Source organism: Felis catus, chromosome E2 (assembly GCF_018350175.1).
Source record: "Felis catus isolate Fca126 chromosome E2, F.catus_Fca126_mat1.0, whole genome shotgun sequence".
NCBI lineage: Eukaryota > Metazoa > Chordata > Mammalia > Carnivora > Felidae > Felis > Felis catus.
The window spans coordinates 43534193-43555836 of NC_058382.1; the positions used below are offsets into that span (position 1 = coordinate 43534193).

Sequence of the window (21644 nt, forward strand, 5' to 3'; positions counted from 1 at the left end):
GGCTGAAGTTGTCCCAAACTCTGTCCTTGGTTCTTGAGGCCCTTCAAGACTAGATTTTGTACAGGAAAGTCAACCACTTTGTAAGGCATGGTCTGTGGCCTTCCCTCAGGTTGAAAGCCTTAAAAACAGGAAACACTGTTTTGTTACAATTCTAGCATGTGTCACTTTGCTTCCAGTATATGCTTATATTTGCTCTCCATACTTTGAAGTAGTTCTTTATGTTTGTTCCTGTTTGTCATTGTTACCTGCATAATGGTGGGTCATTTGGGTGCTAGTCAGCATCAGATTGGACAGGGGAATCTCCCTAAGTGCTATATGTGTACTTCTTCAGGCTCTATGTCTTTTATTTTCCTCCTTTTTTGGTGGTTGCTATTTTTACCTCTAGCACCTCCTGGTCCTAGTCCTATATACACATCTTAACCTCAAAAATAGTGAAGGACACCAGAGAAGGTCAAGTAGCCCAGCCTGTTAAGTCAGTTGAAATTTTAAGTTGATAACATATATAATAGGCTTTTTGAGATTTTTTTACTAAAACAAACTTTCTGATTTTAATAGCCTGTTAGAGGACCTTCCTGTACACCCAAGTCTTTTTAAAGTTTACTTGTTTATTTTGAGAGACAGAGAAAGAGAGAGAGAAATTGATTGAGAACTCAGTGGAGGAGCAGAGGGGGTGGGGGGAGAGAACCCCAAGCAGGCTCCACGCTGTCAGCATGGAGCCCGACATGGGGCTTGAACCCACAAAATGTGAGATCATGACCCAAGCTAAAATCAAGAGTTGGACACTTAACTAGCCGAGCCACCCAGGTGCCCCCTGTACACCCACGTCTTTTAAGTCTGGGCTGGATGGTTAATGTTGCCTAAAGTACAGAGTCAGTCTGTCCTTCCTTTCTTCCTTATTTCCTTTCTCTCTTTGCAGAGCACGAGTTGGGGAGAGGGCCAGAGGGATAGAGAGAGAATCTTCTTTTTTTTTTAATATTTATTTTTGAGAGAGAGAGAGAGAGAGAGAGAGAGAGAGAGAGAGAGAGAGAGAGAGTAAACTGGGGGAGGGGCAGAGAAAGAGGGAGACAGGATCTGAAGCAGCCTCTGCTCTGACACCAGAGAGCCTGGTATGGGGCTCAAACTCACGAACCATGAGTTGAAGTTGGACACTTAACTGACAGCCACCCAGGCTGAGAGAGTGAGAATCTTAAGCAGGCTCCCTACTCAGCCCGGAGCCCGAAACGAGGCTTAGTCTCAGAACTCTGGGTCCATGACCTGAGCCGAAATCAAGAGTTGGATGCCCAACCAACTGAGCCACCCAGGCACCTTTTTTTTTTTTTTTTTTTAATTTATTGTTAAGTAATCTCTACACCCAACATGGGGCTCAGACTCAATCCCAAGATCAAGAGTTGCAACTCTTCCAACAGAGCCATGTAGGCACCCTTTCCTTGTGGTTTTTCACAGTACTCTATAAGAAAGCTTTGCAAAATTTTTATTCCGGATGTATATACAAAAAACAAAAAAACCCAAAACCTCCTCATTCCTTTGTAACATTCCAGCATTTTACAACTCATAATCTTCTGAAATTTGGAAGATTGTTCACTTATTACATTTATTTATTTATTTATTTATTTATTTATTTATTTATTTATTTTTTAAATTTTTTTTTCAACGTTTTTATTTATTTTTGGGACAGAGAGAGACAGAGCATGAACGGGGGAGGGGCAGAGAGAGAGGGAGACACAGAATCGGAAACAGGCTCCAGGCTCTGAGCCATCAGCCCAGAGCCTGATGTGGGGCTCGAACTCACGGACCGCAAGATCGTGACCTGGCTGAAGTCCGGACGCTTAACCGACTGCGCCACCCAGGCGCCCCTTATTACATTTTTATTGTTACCTTCTTGAAATAACATTTTGTGTATCAATAATATATGTTACAGATATAATAAACTTCCTGTTGTAAGCTTATTATAAATATAATGGATAATTAATTGTATTTTTGTTTGTTCTTTCTAATTAGCTCCTGGGCTATAATGAAAAGCCGATAAATCTACAGATGTTTATTGGAACAGCAGATGATCGATATTTACGACCTCATGCATTTTATCAGGTGCATCGAATCACTGGGAAGACTGTTGCTACTGCAAGTCAAGAGATAATAATTGCCAGCACAAAGGTTCTGGAAATTCCCCTTCTTCCTGAAAACAATATGTCAGCCAGGTATCTGGAAACATACCCCAAAATGGGCAGTTCTTTTTTTTCCCCTAAAACAACTTTCGGAGAAAAACATACTTCTTTTTATAGTACAGAAATGAATTATTCATGGTTCTAAATTAACAGAATAACATTATGTAGATAATTGTAAGACATTAGCTAAAGTTGGTAGCAGATTTCCAGAAAGGAAATGCACTTCAGCAGAAGTTTATGAACCATGTGGTACCAGCCAAGCATTTTGTTAAATGTTAAAGATAAAAATATATGGACTTTTTACAAGTAGCTCACAGTCTAATAGGGTAGACAAAAGAACAGTTGCAATACAATTATTATGATTGTCAAATTTCCTTAAGGAAACTTTTACTGTCTCCAGGCTTACTTGTTTGACTCCTTTCCAAACAAAATGAGGTGGCTAGCTTCTGAATGAGAATGCTTTAGAGTTTTGTTCAGGTTAGGATTATATGTCACACAAGGAATGCAGTGGCTTAAACAGTTGACGTTTAGTTTGTTATTCCATAAAAGAAATGTACAAATAGGCATTTTTAGGGCTAGCACAGAAACTCTATAAGTCATTGGGGCCCCAAACTCTGTTTTTCTTCTTTGCTGGTCTTTTTTTTTTCCAATTAAAAAAAATATTTTTTTTGAGAGAAAGCAAGTGGGGGACGGGCAGAGAAAGAGAGGGTCTGGACAGAGGATCTGAAGCAAGCTCTGTGCTGACAGCAGAGAGCTTGAGGCGGGACTGGAATTCATGAACCATGAGATCATGGCCTGAGCTGAAGTCAGACACTTAACTGACTGAGCCACCCAGGTGCCCCTCTTTATATGTGTGTGTGTGCGTGTGTATACATTTTGAGAGAGATCAAAAGTGTGTGCACATGTGGGCAGGGGAGGGGCAGATAGAGCAGGAGAGAGAGAATCCCCAGCAGTCTCTGCATTGTTGGCACAGAGCGTGATGTGAGGCTCGATCTCATGAACCTTGAGATCATGACCTGAGCCAAAATCAAGAGTTGGACACTTCAGCTGAATGAGCCACTCGTGTGCCCCCTCTGCTATTCTTTTTTTTTCTTTTTTTAATGTTTATTTTTGAGAGACAGAGACAGAGACAGAGACAGAGAGTGGAGGGGTGGGGGCAGAGAGAGAAGGAGACACAGAATCTAAAGGAGGCTCCAGGCTCTGAGCTGTCAGCACAGAGCCCAACGCGGGGCTCAAACTCATAGACCGCGAGATCATGACCTGAGCTGAAGTCAGGCACTCAACCGACTGAGCCACCCAGGTGCCCCCCGCCCCCTTGCTATTCTTAACGTGTGATTTCTGTCCTCAAGATTGTCTCATGTTACAAAATGGCTGCTGGAACTCTAACCATCACAACCATAGTCCCAGAAGGAATAAGGAAAAGGGCTAAAGAAAACTTCCATCTGAGTTAGCCTCTTTATTTTACTGTGTTGTATTTGTTTATATATATTTTAAAGTAATAAGCTCTCTGCCTATTGTAGGGCTTGAACTCACAACCCTAAGATCAAGAGTCACATTCTCTACCAAATGAACCAGTCAGGTGCCACAAGTTAGTCTGTCTAGTCTGTCTTTATCAAGAGGCTTGTTACAGAAACCTATCTAGCATATCTTATTGTTCATCCTTGTAAATAAGGAAGGTCTGGGGTTGTTTTGTTTTGTTTTTACCTGAGCACATTGCTACCTCTAATGATACAGGGATCTATTACTAAGAAAGAAGGGGGAAATAGATATTTATTTAGTAGGCAACTGTTAATCCTCACAACTAGGTATTTGAAACTTATAGTGAGGTTTATTACAGAAATTGTTTCAAACTACCTTTCTTAAAATGGCAGTAACATCTGTCCCAGGCTATTCCAAGAACAGTTATATAAAATTAGATTTTGGTCTCTAGATCTCTTCCTTTAAATTTATACTTAAATAACTTTTTTAGGTAAACTGAATATTGTGATAAAATTATATTATTATAAGAATTGCCTTAAGAACTTACCTTGTTACCTACTTATTACTGGGAAAGACAAGTTAATATTGAGATAAAAACCTTATTTTTACCTGCTTTGTTCAAAAGGGCAGTACAGGAGAACCCAACCCAATAAGTCATCACACAGGGGCTACTACAGAGTTCTTTTAAGGCAAAGCAGATAGCTAGCTGATGGTCTCTACTCTTTTTTTTTTTTTTTAAGATTATTTATTTATTTTTGAGAGAGAGCCCAGGGGAGGGGCAGAGAGAGGAGAGAGAGAATCCCAAGCAGGCCCCACAAACTGTCAGTGAGCCCAGTGCGGGGCTCGAACTCAGGAGCCACGAGATCATGACCTGAGCTAAAGTCAAGAGTTGGATGCTTAACTGAGCCGTGATGATCTCTACTCTTTTTTTTTTTCTTTTAATGTTTATTTTTGAGAAAGGGGGAGGGGGGATGAATGGGGGATGGGCAGAGACAGAGACAGAGAAGGAGACACAGAATCTGAAGCAGGCTCCAGCCTCTGAGCTGTCAGCATTGCAGGGCTTGATCTCACGAACTATGAGATCATGACCTGAGCTCAAGTTGGTCGCTCAACCAACTGAGCCACCCAGGCGCCCCAGTGGTCTCTACTCTTAAAATTTCTGTGTTCTCTGATACAGAAAGAACTTTGGAATCTCAACCAATGCTTGTTTCCCACTTGAGCAAAGCTCTTTCTTGAAGAGAACAGTGATCTGCCTCCAGGCATCCATTTGACCCATTTTCTTTTCTTTTCTTTTCTTTTCTTTTCTTTTCTTTTCTTTTCTTTTCTTTTCTTTTCTTTTCTTTCCTTTCCTTTCCTTTCCTTTCCTTTCCTTTCCTTTCCTTTCCTTTCCTTTCCTTTCCTTTCCTTTCCTTTCCTTTCCTTTCCTTTCCTTTCCTTTCCTTTCCTTTCCTTTCCTTTCCTTTCCTTTCTTTTCCTTTTCTTTTCCTTTTCTTTTCCTTTTCTTTTCTTTTTTCTTCTTGCTTTCTTGCTTTCTTTCAGTTTATTTATTTGGAGTGAGGCAGGGAGGGAGAGAGAGAGAGAGAGAGAGAGAGAGAGAGAGATAGAGAGAGAGAGAACGAACACACATAAATGAGGGAGGAGCAGGGAGGGAGAGCAAGAATCCTAAGTAGGCTCTGCACTGTCAGCATGGAGACCAGTACGGAGCTCAAACTCACGAACCATGAGATCATAACCTGAACCAAAGTTTGACACTTAATGGCCCCTTGACCCATTTTCAAATAAGTGAGGTAGCCAACCATTGAATGAGAAATGCATGCATGTAGGTTTCTTTTACTCTAAGATCTTACTTTTTCATCTAGAATCAAAAGCATAGGAATATACTGGGGTGCCTGGGTGGCTCAGTCAGTTAAGTGTCCAACTTTGGCTCAGGTCATGATCTCATGGTTCGTGGGTTCAAGCCCTGAGTCAGGCTCTGTGCTGACAGCTCAGAGAGCCTGGAGCCTACTTCAGATTCTTTGTCCTTTTCTCTCTGCCCCTTCCTTCTCATGCTCTGTCTCTCTCAAATATAAATAAACATTAAAAAAAAGCATATGAATACACAGGTAGCTGCAGAGGGAAATTTAAAACTCAGTTTTGAATCATCTTTTTCTAAGACATCATAAAATTGATCCCTAGGAGATGGTTTATAGGCCATGTTTCCATTCATTCTTCTGGGTGTTCAAAGCACTAGACTTGAATCAAGTTAAATTTAAATAGAAAATCACCAGAAGCTTCTTATACTTCTTAACTTTGTTTGAAGGATAGAATAAGAAATATCCTTATGAATAACTCTTCATAATCTGAAAAACCACTATTAAAGATATTATCTCTTGGTCATTACACACACACACACACACACACACACACACACAGAGAGAGAGAGAGAGAGAGAGAGAGAGAGAGAGAGAGAGAGAATCTTTTCAAGTTAAAGGGAAAAGGCTGATGACATGGTAGATTTTGCTTTACCAGACAAGGAGAGACCTGTAAACTTTATCACATTTCCTTTTTGCCTTGGCTTCTGGGAAGTTCGGTCAAGTTCAGGTATAGTAATTTGTATACCCCTAGATTTGGAACATATTTATTTCCTGTTGCTTCTATTTAATTTTTTTTTTTCTGTTTTTCCTTGACCTTATTTGTATTTATGTTGTAAAATGCCTCATCCTTTTAAAAGTGATGTATAAATCAGTGAATTCAATTAAAAAGAGTACATGAGTTTGTAAGATTTTCAAGAAATTGGGAAAGCTGCACATATCAAATAAGGTGAAAAAATAAAAATAGTAGGATCTGAACATATCTACCTTCTCCTTTTCTCATCTGTTAGCACATGAAATAGGTTGTAGTCAGAATTCGTGTCCCTTGCCCAACCAGTTCTGGCATATACTGCCTACCTGGATAAATCCAGAAAGGACAAAGCTGCAGAAATATCATTGTTTCTAGTTAACAAACACAGCTACTGCTCTCATTCCACCCAGCTTAGAGACACACACGCCTGAAGTTTTTCTGGCCATTCAGTATGGATTCCAGTATTTACTGCCTAATCCTACTCATAACTCCTCCCTGTTTTTAAAACTGGATGAAAATGAATGTGGCATTATTATACTCTGATCTAAAATATACTCGTACTTAAAAAAATAAATGAAATATAGTTGTATCTGTAAACAGAATTAATAGTGATTTATTCCTACATGTGTAGTTTTCTTGTTGGTCTGGTCTTATCTTTTCTTGAAATTCATAGGCAGAGCTTTAAGATCGTCATTTCTGATACTCTTCTAACTCTTCTCTTAGAAACTTAGCTCTCTGCTAAAATACCTTCCCTCTCAGCACCTGGCTGGCTCCTCAGTAGAGCACATGACTCTTGATTTTGAGGCCATGAATTTGAGCCCCATGTCCGGGGTAGAGTTTACTTAAATAAAATAAAATACCTTTCCTCAAAACTCAATAAAATGGATGATCTCTGGCATTTCCCCCTAAAGGCTCATTGGCATGTTAGCATGAATAATCACTACTTGATACAATTTGATCAGTACTGCTTTGAGCTAAAGTGCAATTGTTCAATATTAATTAAGTATAATTCATTATCCATAAATGACAAATACTTTCAAGAGTGTTTTCCTTTTTTGGAAATTTCTTCTCCTGTGTCTTTCTGAAGGTGAAAATATTCACCCTTTGGTATTCTTTCTTGTGCTTTACTGGTTCTTAACTTGATAACCTAGTTTTCTAACACATATTGTCCTTTACAGCAACTTCTGTGGCCTCTGGACAGTTGAGCACTAGAGTTGGGACTATTGGTAGATAAGGCAAAGGGATGGATGACAAGTAATACCACAAGGGAGAGTAAACTTTAGGATGTTGATTGCTAGTTTTCCATTTGCTTTATTCTTTCAATGTGTGAATAACAAACACATGTTGTCGGTACTGTTTCCTACCCTGATTGTTTGTTAAGCAGCCATACAAGTAATGCATTTTGAAGATAATGAAAAGTTAGACCCTAAATGCCGAAACTTTAATCTTATATGTGTATTCTTTAAAAATAAAAGAATCTTAGCCTGATGGATTGTTTTTACTAATAAACCTATCACTAGAAAAGTCTAAATATGCTATTAATGACTGATTTAGAGTCCTACAGGTTAATCTTTTCTGGCTTAGTTACTTACATAGAATTAAGGTCTTTTTACTTTGTATTACTTATCTAGTTCTGTAAAAGCACTCCAAAGTTTAGTGGCTCAAAGTAATAACTGTTCATTATTTTCATGATTCTTAGGGTTGGCTGGACTCAGCTGGTCTATTCATGTGGTATCAGCTGAGATCACTCATGCACCTAAATTCAGCTGGGAGCTCAGCTGGATTTGGAACATACAAGCTGTCTGGGGTGACTGGAGTAGTTGAGGATTGGCTTGGCCTTTCTTTCCAGCTTCCTGGATGGACTTCATGGTGGCTCAGGGCTCCAAGAGAGCAAAAGAGGCTTAATGTTGGGCTCATAACTTACACTGCATCACTTGGTTACATTCTGTTTGTCAAATCATAAGGCCAGCTTTCGCCTCTTAATGGGAAAAGTGGCATGCAGGTGCAAGAATGGGGAATAATTGACAGCCATCTTTTTAGACAATCTACCATACTTACCATTATTACACTTTTGTCATTCAAAACATTTTTAATCTCAGAATTGAAATAGCAATCATACGTCTTTCTTTTTGGACCTTATTTTAGGTAGTGATAGTTCTTCCCTGCCACGTTTAGCTAAGTTGTTGGGAACCATTAAATATCAGTAAGCAAATAAAATGTGTATATTTTTCTCCCTAGTATTGACTGTGCAGGTATTTTGAAACTCCGCAATTCAGATATAGAACTTCGAAAAGGAGAAACTGATATTGGCAGAAAGAATACTAGAGTACGACTTGTATTCCGTGTGCACATCCCACAGCCCAATGGAAAAGTCCTTTCTCTTCAGACAGCTTCCATACCTGTTGAGTGCTGTAAGTGAGCTTGTGATGATGTTTTCAAATTTTGTTTATAATAGGCAATTTCCTATTTTGCTTTTAATGTAATATTTGGATTAAAAGTATAAACTGAGGCACAGAGTCTGGATAGCTGATGAGATTTTCTTGTATGGAAATAAGCTATGTGTTTAGGTGGAAGGAATACAGATCTTGGAGTTAGAAAATGGGTTCTCATTATAATTTGACCATAGGTTGTGTGGGACTATAAACACATTCTCTTGACCACAGGTTTTTGTTTTTGTTTTTTTGATGTTTATTTTTGAGAGGGGGGTGGAGGGCCAGAGAGAGTGGGGGACAGAGGATCCAAAGTGGGCTCTGTGCTGACAGCAGAGAGCGTGATGTGGGTCTGGGTATGAGCCCTGAGATCATGACCTCAGGGCTAAGGTTAAGTTGCATACTTAACCAACTGAGCCACCTAGGGGCCCCATTGACCACAGTTTTTTTTTAACCTATAAATGAGAAAGGTGGGCTTGATGACACCTGAGGACAAAATGAAGCTATGACTAAGTATCCCTTGGTCACCTTTGTTTCATTAAAACATGAGCCACCTTGTTGGAAGATGCCTATCTCTGCAAGCTGACACCTCAGCTAAATAAAGACTTAAAGGATTTTTTTTTTTAAACCATTAACCTGTTTACAACATCGGATTGAGAAAGTGAATGCTTTTTTCCCCTGATTTACAAAGGCAAGAAATGAGAACAGGCCCTAGAACATGTACCTACTTACACCCTGGAGAACTTTGGCCCTCTGGTAGGTTAGCTGGTAGTACTGTAGTATTGAAACTGCTGTTTAGATGTTTAGGGCATAGACTTATAAGTGTTCCAATTCATGTCTTAATTTTGTGTTGGAGGAAACTGAGGCACAAGTGTCTGAAGTACTCCTGCAAGCTTATTTGCTTGTTAGTGACAGAACTGTGCTTAGAACACAGGTTTTCTTAGTACTCTTTCAATTATACCATGTTATTTCTGTTAAACACGTGCATCTTTATTTGGGATCAAACCTACTGTAGTACCTTTCTGTGCCTCCTTTTGCTATTTATGAAATTGAACTATTACTTTATTATTTCACAGTTAACTGAGAAATCACTGAGTAAATACATAGTAATAGAATTCACTATAGAAATAGTTTTGTATTTTTAACAGACAATACAGGTACTTACTAAAATTCAAAAAGAATATAGAGTGAAAAGCAAATTTCCAGGTCAACTCTATTTCCCCTTATTAGAAGCAGCTATTGGGGGGCGCCTGGGTGGCTCATTCAGTTAAGCATCCTACTTTGGCTCAGGTCATGATCTCACAGTTGGTGGGTTTGAGCCCCGTGTCCGGCTCTGTGCTGACTGCTCAGGGCCTGGAGCCTGCTTTGGATTCTGTGTCTCACTCTCTGTGTGCCCGTCCCGTGCTCACGTGTGTGCTCTCTCTGTCTCTCTCTCAAAAATAAATGTTGAAAAAAAATTTATAAGCAGCTATCATTGCCAGCGTTTTTATTTTCCTGCCAGACTTTTCTATGCCCGTATAAGCATATATGCCTCTATTTTTTAGCAAAGTTCATTTAGATAATTTTTCAATTGTTTTGTTTATTTTTGAGAGTGGGGATGGGCAGAGAGAGAAGGGGACAGAGGATCTGAAATGGGCTCTACGCTGACAGCAGAGAACCCGATGTAGGGCTCAAACTCACAAACCATGAGATCATGACCTGAGCAGAAGTGGAAAGCTTAACAGACTGAGCCACCCAGGTGCCCCAGAGTTAATTTAAGTAATTTAAGTTAATAGAGTAGTTTGAGTTTTTGAGATGAAGTTATTCTAAAATGATTTTCTATTTTTTCTTTTAGTTTATTAAATTAATATGTGATTATTGTTGAGAATATAGAAACACAGAATGGAAAAAGAAGAAATGCAGAATGGTACAAGGAATAATAGCAAAATCTTTTGTAATCACTACCCTGTGGTGTAGTCACTATTAACCTTTCTTTGGATTTTCTTTCTTTTTTCTTTTATTGTTTATATGTGTATACACACACACACACACACACACACACACACACACACACATGAAGTATCTTCATATATATGAAGGGGAGTGGCAAAGAGAGAGGGAGACACAGAATCCAGAGCAGGCTCTAGGCTCTGAGCTGTCAGCACAGAACCTAATGCGGGTCTTGAACCCACAGACTGAGATCGTGACCTGAGCTGAAGTTGGACACCTAACCGACTGAGCCACCCAGGCTCCCCTGGTGAACACAGTTTTGCTGTTACTTTGAATGTGCCCATGATGGCTAGTTTCCACCATAAATATCTAAAACATGAATTAATGTATTTCCTAGGCCAGCCAGTGCTTGTCTTCATGCCCCTTCTCTGTGAGTCATTTGGAACATAAGTAGGGACATAAGTATTTTCTGAGATCTAGGTTGGTGCTTGATACTTTCCAAGTGATAGTTGGTCCTGAATCCCAGACCCATGTCCTATGAAAGGGTCTATTTTAGCTTTCTCTTTTTTTTCATTTTTGTTTATTTTGAGAGAGAGAGAGAGTGAGAGAGCGCAAATGCGTGTGTGCAAAAGGGGGGTGGGCAGAGAGAGAAGGAGAGAGGGAATCCCAAGCAGATTTCACATTGTCATCGCAGAGCCCGATGCTGGGCTTGAACTCACGAACCATGAGATCATGACCTGAGTTGAAACCAAGAGTTGGACACTTACCTGATGGAGCCACCCAGGTGCCCCTAGCATTCTCTTTGAATAGAGCATTGATCCCAATTTAAATACATTTTGTGGCTTGGTTTTAAATAGTTGGGAGAAACAAGAGCCACAGTGAACTGAGAATGTGTGCTTCCTAAAGGCATTCAAGTTTAAATTTCTTTAAAATGTTGTTCTAGTCAAACAAAACAGCTGACCCTCAGAGCTACCAGTTTTCCACCCAGGAAGTAGAAAAGTAGACCTATTTTCCAACTGTGAAGAAGAGAGCATAATCCACACTTTTTTTGTTTTAATTCAGAGAAAAACCTAACTATCTAGGCATTTGCAAGAAACCCCTAGAGGACCTAAGCCCTCAAAAGAATTGTAATGTGTAGCTTAAAGCTCAAGCAGTTAAAAAAAAGAAATAAAGAAAGAGAATCCAGAAATAGGATCTCCACAAAATATAACAACTTGGAATCAGGCAATATCAGAGAAAGGTGGCACCAAGGGTACTGTTTATAAAAGTTGATAATTTAAAGAATGGCTCTGAGGCATTAAAAATTATGTTCACATACCCTAGAAGGAAAAGTGCAGTGCACTGTAGAAACGTTTACTTCCATTTTTAAAAACTTAGTGTGTACTTCATGTGTACTTCAGTTATTTAGTTATTTGGAAAATTGTCCAGAATGGCATCTTGTTGTCTTGGTGATGATCTAGATATTTTCTTTCTTTTTTATTTAAGAGGATTAAAAAAACATTTTTATTTTTGAGAGAGAAAGAGCACATGCACTCACATGTGGGAGGGGTTGGGGCAGAGAGAGAGGGAGAGAGCTCGATCCCACAACTGACCGTGAGATCATGACCTGAGCTGACATCAAAAGTTGGATGCTTAACCGACTGAGCCACTCAGGCACTCCTGACCTGGATATTTTCTTGATGAAAGAGCTAATTCGTGTTTATCCTTCAGAAACTTGTCTTTTAATTGTACGCAGTATAATTACATATGTTTGGATTAATTTGCTTTTTATAGTTATATTAAATTCATCAATTTTAACAGTTGTAGGGAAGAAATACATTGAAGACTTAAGCTAAAAAGAGGAAAGTGGGTGAAATTAATGTTTTGGACTCAATATGAAGTTGCAAGCGTTGATTAATTTTTCGTCATTGGTTTCTTTATAGTTGTAAGAAAATTATTTAGAAATCACAAATCTAATAAGTCTTATTTTCTAAATAATGTGGTTATTTTAGTGGATTTTGTTACCGTTGTCTTGAATTTTCAAAGCCCAGAGTTTGCTTCTATTTTCATTGTATAGCTTGAATTTGTCATTTACATATGAAAGATTGTAAACTAATATTTTGTTTCTTCTCAACTCCTAAAAAAAAAACCAAACAGCTCAGCGGTCTGCTCAAGAACTTCCTCATATTGAGAAGTATAGTATCAACAGTTGTTCTGTAAATGGAGGTCATGAAATGATTGTGACTGGATCTAATTTTCTTCCAGAATCCAAAATCATTTTTCTTGAGAAAGGACAAGGTAATAACATAAGATTTGAGTTGATTGGCTTCAAAATAAGGGGCAAAATGAGTAAAATGAATTATTCCCATGTTTCATGGACAAAAACAAAATAGTTTTTCTAAAGCTACAAACATCATTTACACAGATTTTTTGATAAGCCGTATATTTCTTAAATTTTCCATATAAATGTTAAATTCTCATTAAGGGTATCTCAAAAGTAGAAGGATCCCCAGTATTTCTACTCATATATATATATATATATATATATATATATATATATATATTCAAGAGAATTGATGATGTGTTGCACAGAAAACTTACAGCGACATTATTCATAATAGCCCAAAACTGGAAACAACCCAAACAATCATCAATTGTTATATGGCTAAACAAAATGGGGATGTCCATACAATGGGATATTATTCAACCATAAAAAAGAATAAAGTACTGATTCATAACACAACATGAATGAACCTTGAAAACATGCTAAGTGAAAGGATTCAGCACACAACATCCAAAATCAGCAATCCATAGAGACAAAGTAGATTAGTGGTTGCCAGGGGTTGGAGGGAGGGATCAGTGGAGAGTGACTGCTGATGGGCACAGGGTTTCTAGAATTAGATAATGGTGGTGGTTGTACAGTTCTGTGAATATACTGAAAACTTCCTGATTATATAACTTAAAAGGGTGAATTTTATGTATTTTATATATAAATATATAAATTATATCTTCATTTTTGTAAGTGTAGAAGAATCCTATGTCTTTCAGGGTGTTTAAAACCTTTCTGAGCGTATTTAAAACATTTTTTCATCTATTATTCCTTCTCATTTTTTAAGCATTTTTAAAATTGTGAAATACCTTTTTATGAGAATAATATAAGAGATACTCACACACCTGATGCCCAGTTGAAGAAGTAAGACATTTATCTCTGAAAGGCCTTTTGATGTCCCTTCCCAAATGGATCCCACTCCTAAATCAATCCATGCTTTTCTTTATGGTTTTATGCGTTTTCTCTGGTTTTGGGCTATGTATATAACATTTCATGTATTCTTCTGAAAATTGCTTTTTTTTGGAAGTCAACTTTAATGTTTTAAGATCGATCCACGTAACAGAAGATCATTCACTTTTACTACTATATAGCTTCACTGTATGAACGTGCTACAATTTATTATCTGCTCTCCTACTGGACTTTTGGGCTGTGTCTAGTTTTTGGCACTACCAAACAATAGCCAATAGTGTGGCCATGAACATTTTGGTTCTTATCACCTGGTAGACATAGGTAAGAATGTCATAATTTTTAAATTTTGTTAATCTGGTAGATGTAAAATGTATCTTGAACTTTGGATTTGAATTTTCCTGATCTTATTGAGGTGATTATTAGTCATTCATGTTTCCTTTTTTGTGTAATGTCTTTATGTTTTTGTCCACTTTATCCCTTTGAATCAGTTTTCATTTTCTTACTACCTTATAGTATTCTTTATGTATTCTGGATATCAAAGCAAGTTGGGAAAGTGCCTCATTTTTTCCCACTTACCAAGTGTGTGCCCTGTAATTTCACCTTCCTTTGAACATGTGGCTGAGCTCATCTCTGAAACCTTCTGGGCTGGGGGCTTTGTGGTACTATTAATTTCTGATATAATTCTTTTCAGAGGTATGGGACCATTTAAGTAGGTATGGGCCATTTCATAGGTATGGGACCATTTCTTCTTGAGTTAATTTTCATGATTTTTATTTTTCCAGGTAAATAGAAAAACACACTCTGTGTTTCTCCTTTACTCTCACAGTGTTACCACACTCAAAACACTTCTGACACCAGATGTGTGGGTTTCCCATATATCAGCTGATTCTTTGATATGAGCTGGGTTGGGTGTTCTGAATGAGGTCAGTTCTGACACTAACTGGAGTTAGTGCAGACCCCACAAGTTAAGGGCTCAGTCCCTTAAGACTGCCCGCCACTTGAAATGACAATCCAAAGTAGTAGATGCCCAGGTACGCACTTCTGTCTGGCTTGGCTACAAATCAGAGGCTCCCGTGACTCACTTCTTGGTTTTGATCATTTGGTAGAGTGGCTCACAGAACTGAGGGAAACACTTAGGTACCATTACCAGTTTGTTACATAATAGAGGATATCAGAGGGTACAGATGAACATCCAGATGAAAGAGATACATGGAATAAGGTATGTGGGAAGGGGGTGTGAAGCGTCTGTGTCCTCTATAGACATTGCCCCTGTCCCAGCCACCTTCATGTGTTCAGCAACCCAAAAGCTCCTTGAACTCTACTGCATTTGGAATTTTCATGGAGGCTTCACACAGGTTTGATTGACTATTCCATTTCCAGCCCCTCTTCCTTCTCTGGAGAATAGGGGTAGAACTGAAAGTCTTTCTAGTGACCAGCCTCCATCCAGGAGCCTACTAAGAATCACCTCCTTAGAACAAAAGATAGTCTTATCACAGGAAATTCCAAGGGATTTAGACTTCTGTGTGTCATAACTGGGATCAAAGACCAAGTATAAAAACAAAAGGTACTCCTAGTGTTCTTCTTACCACTTGGAAATTACAAGAATTTTAGGAACTTTATACCAGGAGCCAGAGGCAGAGATCAATATATATTTTCCCTATTATTTCACACTAGGATTTTATTTATTTCACCCAAGTTCTCAAATTTGTTGACATTTATTCGCTTATAATACTCTATTTCTGCATTTGAATTATGTCCCCTCCCTTTTTATAGAGGGAGCAAGCGCACATGTGGGCAGGAGAGAAGGGGAGAGGCAGAGAGGGAGAGAGAGAGAAACAGTCCCAAGCAGTCTCCTTGCTGTCAGCGTGGAACCTGACCTGGGGCTTGATCACGACCCTAGGATCATGACCTGAGCTGAAATCAACTGTTGGGTGCTCAACTGACTGAACCACCAGGCACCCCTGGAATTATATCCCTTTTAAAAAATTTATTCCTGCTATTATTTATTTGTGCCATCTCTGGTTTTTTAGTCAGTGTTTCCATAGTACTTTGGCTTTATTGGTCCTTTAAGTTGTGTATTTGTTTTCTGTTTCCAGGTGTCTGTATTTTCTTTTCTTTTCTTTTCTTTTCTTTTCTTTTCTTTTCTTTTCTTTTCTTTTCTTTTCTTTTCTTTTCTTTTCTTTTCTTTTCTTTTCTTTTCTTTTCTTTTCTTTTCTTTTCTTTTCTTTTCTTTTCTTTTCTTTTCTTTTCTTTTCTATGTATTTATTTTTGGGAGAGAGAGCATGAGCTGGGGGAGGGGCAGAGAGAGGGAGACCCAGAATCTGAAGCAGGCTCCAGGCTCCAGGCTCCAAGTTGTCAGCACAGAGTCCCACGCTGGGCTCAAACTCACAAACTATGAGATCATGACTTGAGCTGAAGTTGGACGCTTAACCGACTGAGCCACCCAGGCGCCCCAATATGTTTCTTTTTCTTTTTTTCTTTTTTTTTTTGGTTTGCTTGTTTTTATTTATTTTTGAGACAGAGAGAGACAGAGCAGGGGAGGGGCAGAGAAAGAGGGAGACACAGAATCAGAAGCAGGCTCCAGGCTCTGAGCTGTCAGCACAGAGCCCGACGCACGGCTCGAACTCACGGTCTGTGAGACCATGACCTGAGCTGAAGTCGGACACCCAACCGACTGAGCCACCCAGGTGCCCCTGTTTCTTTTTCTTAAATGGTAATCTCATTTGTTTTTTATCCTTTTGAAACTTACAGATTTAAGGCTATACGTTGCTTTCATTGCCTATCTCTTATGATTTTATTACCTCTTTTTTCACCGAATACATTTTCTTGAGTTTAAGTAAGTTTAAATCTTTTCATACTAAACCATTTCCTTTCCCTTGACTCTGTCAACCTCATAAGCTGTTGTTTTATTTTGTTTTCATTTATCATCCAGCCTCTCAAGTAATCTGTCAACTACCATCTGCCATTTCCTTACCTGCTGTGTACTCTTTTGACTTCCATTATATTGAAATCATAACCTAAAAATTTGACACTCAGCTACCCACCCTCCTCCTTGACATTCTTTTCTTTCTTGACCTTTGTGTGATTGTACTCACCTGGTTTTTGGCGCATTTTTAAATGTCTCCACTGTTTTGTTTTGTTTTGTTTAATCAATTTTTCTGGCCCTTAAAAATAGATGTTTCCCAAGGTTCTGTGGTTCAGCTTTCTTTTCATTATATTCCCTCATTCTAGAAAATTCCATCAGCTCGTCAAATCTTTGTCTATAACTACATTATTTCTTTCAAACTTCTGACATGTGTTTTATTCTTTTGTTTTTGTTTTTTGTTTGTTTTAAATAGGCTCCATGCCCAATGTGGGGCTTGAATTTACAAACCTGAGATTAAGAGTCGCATGCTCTACCAACTGAGTCCGCTAGAAGCCCCCTAACACGCACTTTAAAGTACCCACTGAGGGACGCCTGGGTGGCTCAATTGGTTAAGCGTCTGACATCAGCTCAGGTCATAATCTCATGAGATTTACATCGGGTTCTCTGCTGTCAGTGCAGAGCCCACTTCATATCCTCTGCCCCCTCTCTCTACACTTACCCTCCCTCTCAAATAAACAAACATTAAAAAAAATTCATTTGTGCCTGAATATGTATGTATATAATGCAGTTTCATTATAGAATACATTTAACTAGAGCTTTACCTTTAAGAACTTTTGACTTGGGGCGCCTGGGTGGCACAGTCGGTTAAGCGTCCGACTTCAGCCAGGTCACGATCTCGCGGTCCGTGAGTTCGAGCCCCGCGTCAGGCTCTGGGCTGATGGCTCGGAGCCTGGAGCCTGTTTCCGATTCTGTGTCTCCCTCTCTCTCTGCCCCTCCCCCGTTCATGCTCTGTCTCTCTCTGTCTCAAAAATAAATAAACGTTAAAAAAAATAAATAAAATTAAAAAAAAAGAACTTTTGACTTAATACAATTACTGGTTTCAGATGAGATTGCAGTTTGTGACTGTGTAACTCCCATTCTGCAAGCACCTTTAGTAATCTCTTCATATTTTAGGTCCCTTCATGTGGCATTTAGGTCACAATCTGTTGCCTTTCTTTTCAGCCTCATTTCTTATTTTTCCCTACCTCATACTTTTTACTCCATCAACACAGCTGCTTATGGTTTCCTCTGTCGTGTAGTTTCTTGCCATCTTGGCTTTGCTTGTGCTCTTAGGCCTAGACCAACCTTCCACCCATATCACTTGAGTTCTACCTTCTTTTTCAGCCTCAGTTCAAGAACTCAGGAAGCCTTCCTTGTCTCTTATCCTTATGCCAAGAGTAGGGTAAGGACCCTGAACTCTGTCTTCTTGGCATATCTAGAGTACACCTTTATTAGTCATTGAAACCACCACGATTTATTATGATGAACTGTTTTTATTTGCCTTTCATAGACTGAAGGTAAGAGTATCTTATCTTCACTATCTCAGTAACCCAAAGTGCCTGGCATGTCAGGACCCAACGAACGATTGTTGAACTAAGCTGTATTTCTTTGTAGACATAGCATTTGTCTCTAGTGTCTGTTATACACAGGGTTAGATATTATCTATTTATTGGACTGAAAAATGAGAGTCACAATTTAGAAGGCATTGGATTGAGTCTTTTCTGATGTTTTCACAGACCAGATGAAGAAGTCCTGCAAGCTGTGAAGATACTTATATGGGTTTAGTCAATGGGCAGATGCTCATGACTTAAAAAGAATGCTTTAGAGTACTGAACATCAGACTGGAGTAAGAGCTATAGTAGCAGTTGGGGTTCTCCCCAGGTGACAATTCACTTGGGATGAAGAGACAGAAAATGTGCTGGCCAGATCTTTAGGTGACACAAATCTGGAAAGCCTAGCAAATATATTCAAAGACTGCCAGTAAAAAGATCCTGGCAAACCAAGTCTTGTAGGGAGAAGTTAACCTAAGAAGGGTTGGGGGAAAAACCAGGTAAGTGCAGCGTGGGAGTTTGAACTTGGCAGTAGGAAGTGTAGTAGACTGAGGGAATCTTGCTGACCGCACACTAAGTGTAAGGCAGCATGGTGCAGCTACCCCAAAACTTTTTTTTTAATGTTTTTTATTTGAGAGAGAGCAAGTGGGGAGGGGCATAGAGAGAGGGGGACAGAGGATCTAAAGTGGGCTGTGTGCTGACAGCAGAGAGCCCGATGCAAGGCTCGAACTCACGAACTGCGAGATCATGACCTGAACTGAAGTCCATGCTCAACTGACTGAGCCACCCAGGCTCACCTACCCCAGAAAACTTTTATTAATAGACTCAGCATCTTCACATAAAGTGGAAATAAGAGCCTTAGTCACTCTGTACCATGCTGTGTCATTTCCCACCTGGGCTATTCAGTTCTGGGCTTGATGCATTTGGAGAGAGATGTTCACACTGGAGGGGTGTTCATAGAAGAGTGGGCAGGAAGGCTAAATATTGTGTAAGATGTAAATGCAGAACTGGAGGTGTTAATCAGTAGAAGGAGACATGTAAACATAGCTGGGCTTTTTTTTTTTTTTTTTTTGAGAGTGTGCGTGTGAGTGGGGGTAGAGAGAGAAGGGAACAGAGGATTGTAAGCAGGCTCTGTGTTGACAACAGCAAGCCTGATGTGGGGCTCGAACTCATGAACCCTGAGATCATGACCTGAGCCAAAGTTGGGTGCGCAATTGACTGAGCCACCCGGGGCCCCCAAACATAGCTGTTTTTAAACATCTTAAATACTGTCTCAGAAAACCACTCAAAATATTTTGGATTGGGGGGCTGCAAAGAATAGTTCTTAAACCAGTGGTGGGATACTGGAAGGAGGCAGATTTCATCTGTCCTGAAGGGCTTTCGAACAGCAATTGTCCAAAGATCAAATGGGTTACTTGGTGAGAGAGTGAGTTTCCCATTACCTAAGGCATACAAGCAGGAGTTGGCTACCACTTGGTGAAGGTGCTCTCAGAGGATTTTCAAACATAAATAAACTGTGAGGCCTGCTAACTAAGGCAGCCCAAAGTCTTTCTCCCCATTTTTTCTCATGGGTACACATTTTATTTTCATAATAGAAGTCATTGAGGAAAAGATTCCCTTTGCCAATAAGCTTCTGATACTAAATACATTAGATTTTGTTTATATACTTTGTGACTTGAATTACTTTTAACTGTAAATTGTTTCTTTTAATAGATGGACGACCTCAGTGGGAGGTAGAAGGGAAAATAATCCGGGAAAAATGTCAAGGGGTAAGAAATTTATTTCTTCAGAAACATTTAAGAAGCTTAGAACATTGGATAGTGCTACTTTATATTATAGATGAGGAGTCTTTTATCTAATGAGTAATAGAAAAGTAAATTAGAATTTTTAGAAGTTTGGACATGAAATAGGTACTCTCCTTATTCTAAAATTAAAGTTTAGGAAAGATAAACAATTGGTGTCTTTGCCTTTTTTGTGTATAGGAAAGGAGAAATTAAAAGGTTCTTACTACTGTTATCATTAGTTTATTTCTCTGAATTCAGTGAAAAAATCAAATTCAGGAAAGCCCACATAGAATGGGAAAAAATAGGGAGAGAACAAGCCCTAAGGAGTTTGTGTATTTAGCACAATTTTTGCAACTTTTCAGCATTAAGCCTTCCGGGATTCAACACTAAACACTGTGGTCCCTTCATCCTGATTGGAATGGAGACAGAATTTTTTGTGGGTTAGAGAATAACACTTTCCACAGTGCTCTCCAGAGACCTGGAGAAATTAGATTAAGGATTGCAGTTTCACTCTGCTTATGTAAAATTATTTTTTATATGGAAATGAATTTTTTATATTGCTAGTTTAGAGCATTCTGAATATCAAATTTAAGGTAAGAAATCTAAATCATAACACAACTGAGGAAATATTAAACCTGATTGAAAACCAGGACAGACTTCCAGTTAAGATACATAGTAACGTGTAATATTCAGTAGTGCAGAATATCTCACTACATGGTACATAATAAGACTGTTTTTATTTCTGCTCCAACTAGAAACCCAATTGGATGACTAAAAGGCAATTTCTCCTTTAATGGTTTACTTTCAAGAGTTTATCTCTGTTGAGACTAGAGTTTCATAGAGTAAATCTCCAGATGACTTACATGACCAATTGATGTGCATAATGATCTATGATGGGAGACACTGGGTAGTTAAGCCTCATGAGTTGTGCTGAGTTTAGCAGGTGCATTTCATTTTTAGTTCTGAATGTAACACAATCTTACTACTTTCCATGCTCCTTAGGCTCACATTGTCCTTGAAGTTCCTCCATATCATAACCCAGCAGTTACAGCTGCAGTGCAGGTGCACTTTTATCTTTGCAATGGCAAGAGGAAAAAAAGCCAGTCTCAACGTTTTACTTATACACCAGGTATGGGGAGTTGTGATGGTTTACCACAGAGCTTGCTTTCATAGTGAATAAAAAGTTATTCAATGAAACCTGTATTAGAATGTTTACAATAGAGTACTTATAATCAATAAAAATCCTAACATATGCCTCGTCTGTAAAGTTTGTGTAGACTTTAAATATCAGATGTGATATTAGCTGTTATTTTGTAGTTATTTATTATAAGGAGATTAGAAGGTTGAATTTTGATTTTAAGTCTGTTTATCTGGAGCTACCAGAAATCCCCAGCACTACAGTAAGGGCAGGTGTTTGTGAATATGTGTGAAACTCCTTTGTGCCCTTAGCACACTGCAAGAAGGCAGTGTGTTCATCTCAAGCATTTCCAGTCAGATGAAAAATCTCTCATTAGATTTTCATTTGGCAAGTAGCAACTGTAGTATACTGTGGTCTGTGGGTTATATAAAGTCGATTCCAGAGTTT

The 21644-nt window shown here is 38.9% G+C and overlaps 1 protein-coding gene across 6 annotated transcripts in view; it reads left to right on the top strand.

Annotated features, from left to right (window-relative positions):
* The window catches only part of NFATC3 (nuclear factor of activated T cells 3), a 137443-nt gene that overhangs the window by 72312 nt on the left and 43487 nt on the right, over positions 1-21644 (top strand). For 4 of the 6 annotated variants that reach the window (XM_045047053.1, XM_045047056.1, XM_011290092.4 and 1 more), the window contains exons 4-8: positions 1999-2198; positions 8484-8656; positions 12740-12880; positions 19989-20044; positions 21062-21188. In XM_045047053.1, coding sequence (XP_044902988.1) covers positions 1999-2198; positions 8484-8656; positions 12740-12880; positions 19989-20044; positions 21062-21188 — 697 coding nt within the window. The remainder of the gene's footprint in view (positions 1-1998; positions 2199-8483; positions 8657-12739; positions 12881-19988; positions 20045-21061; positions 21189-21644) is intronic. The other 2 variants (XM_045047054.1, XM_045047055.1) reach the window with 2 other exon arrangements.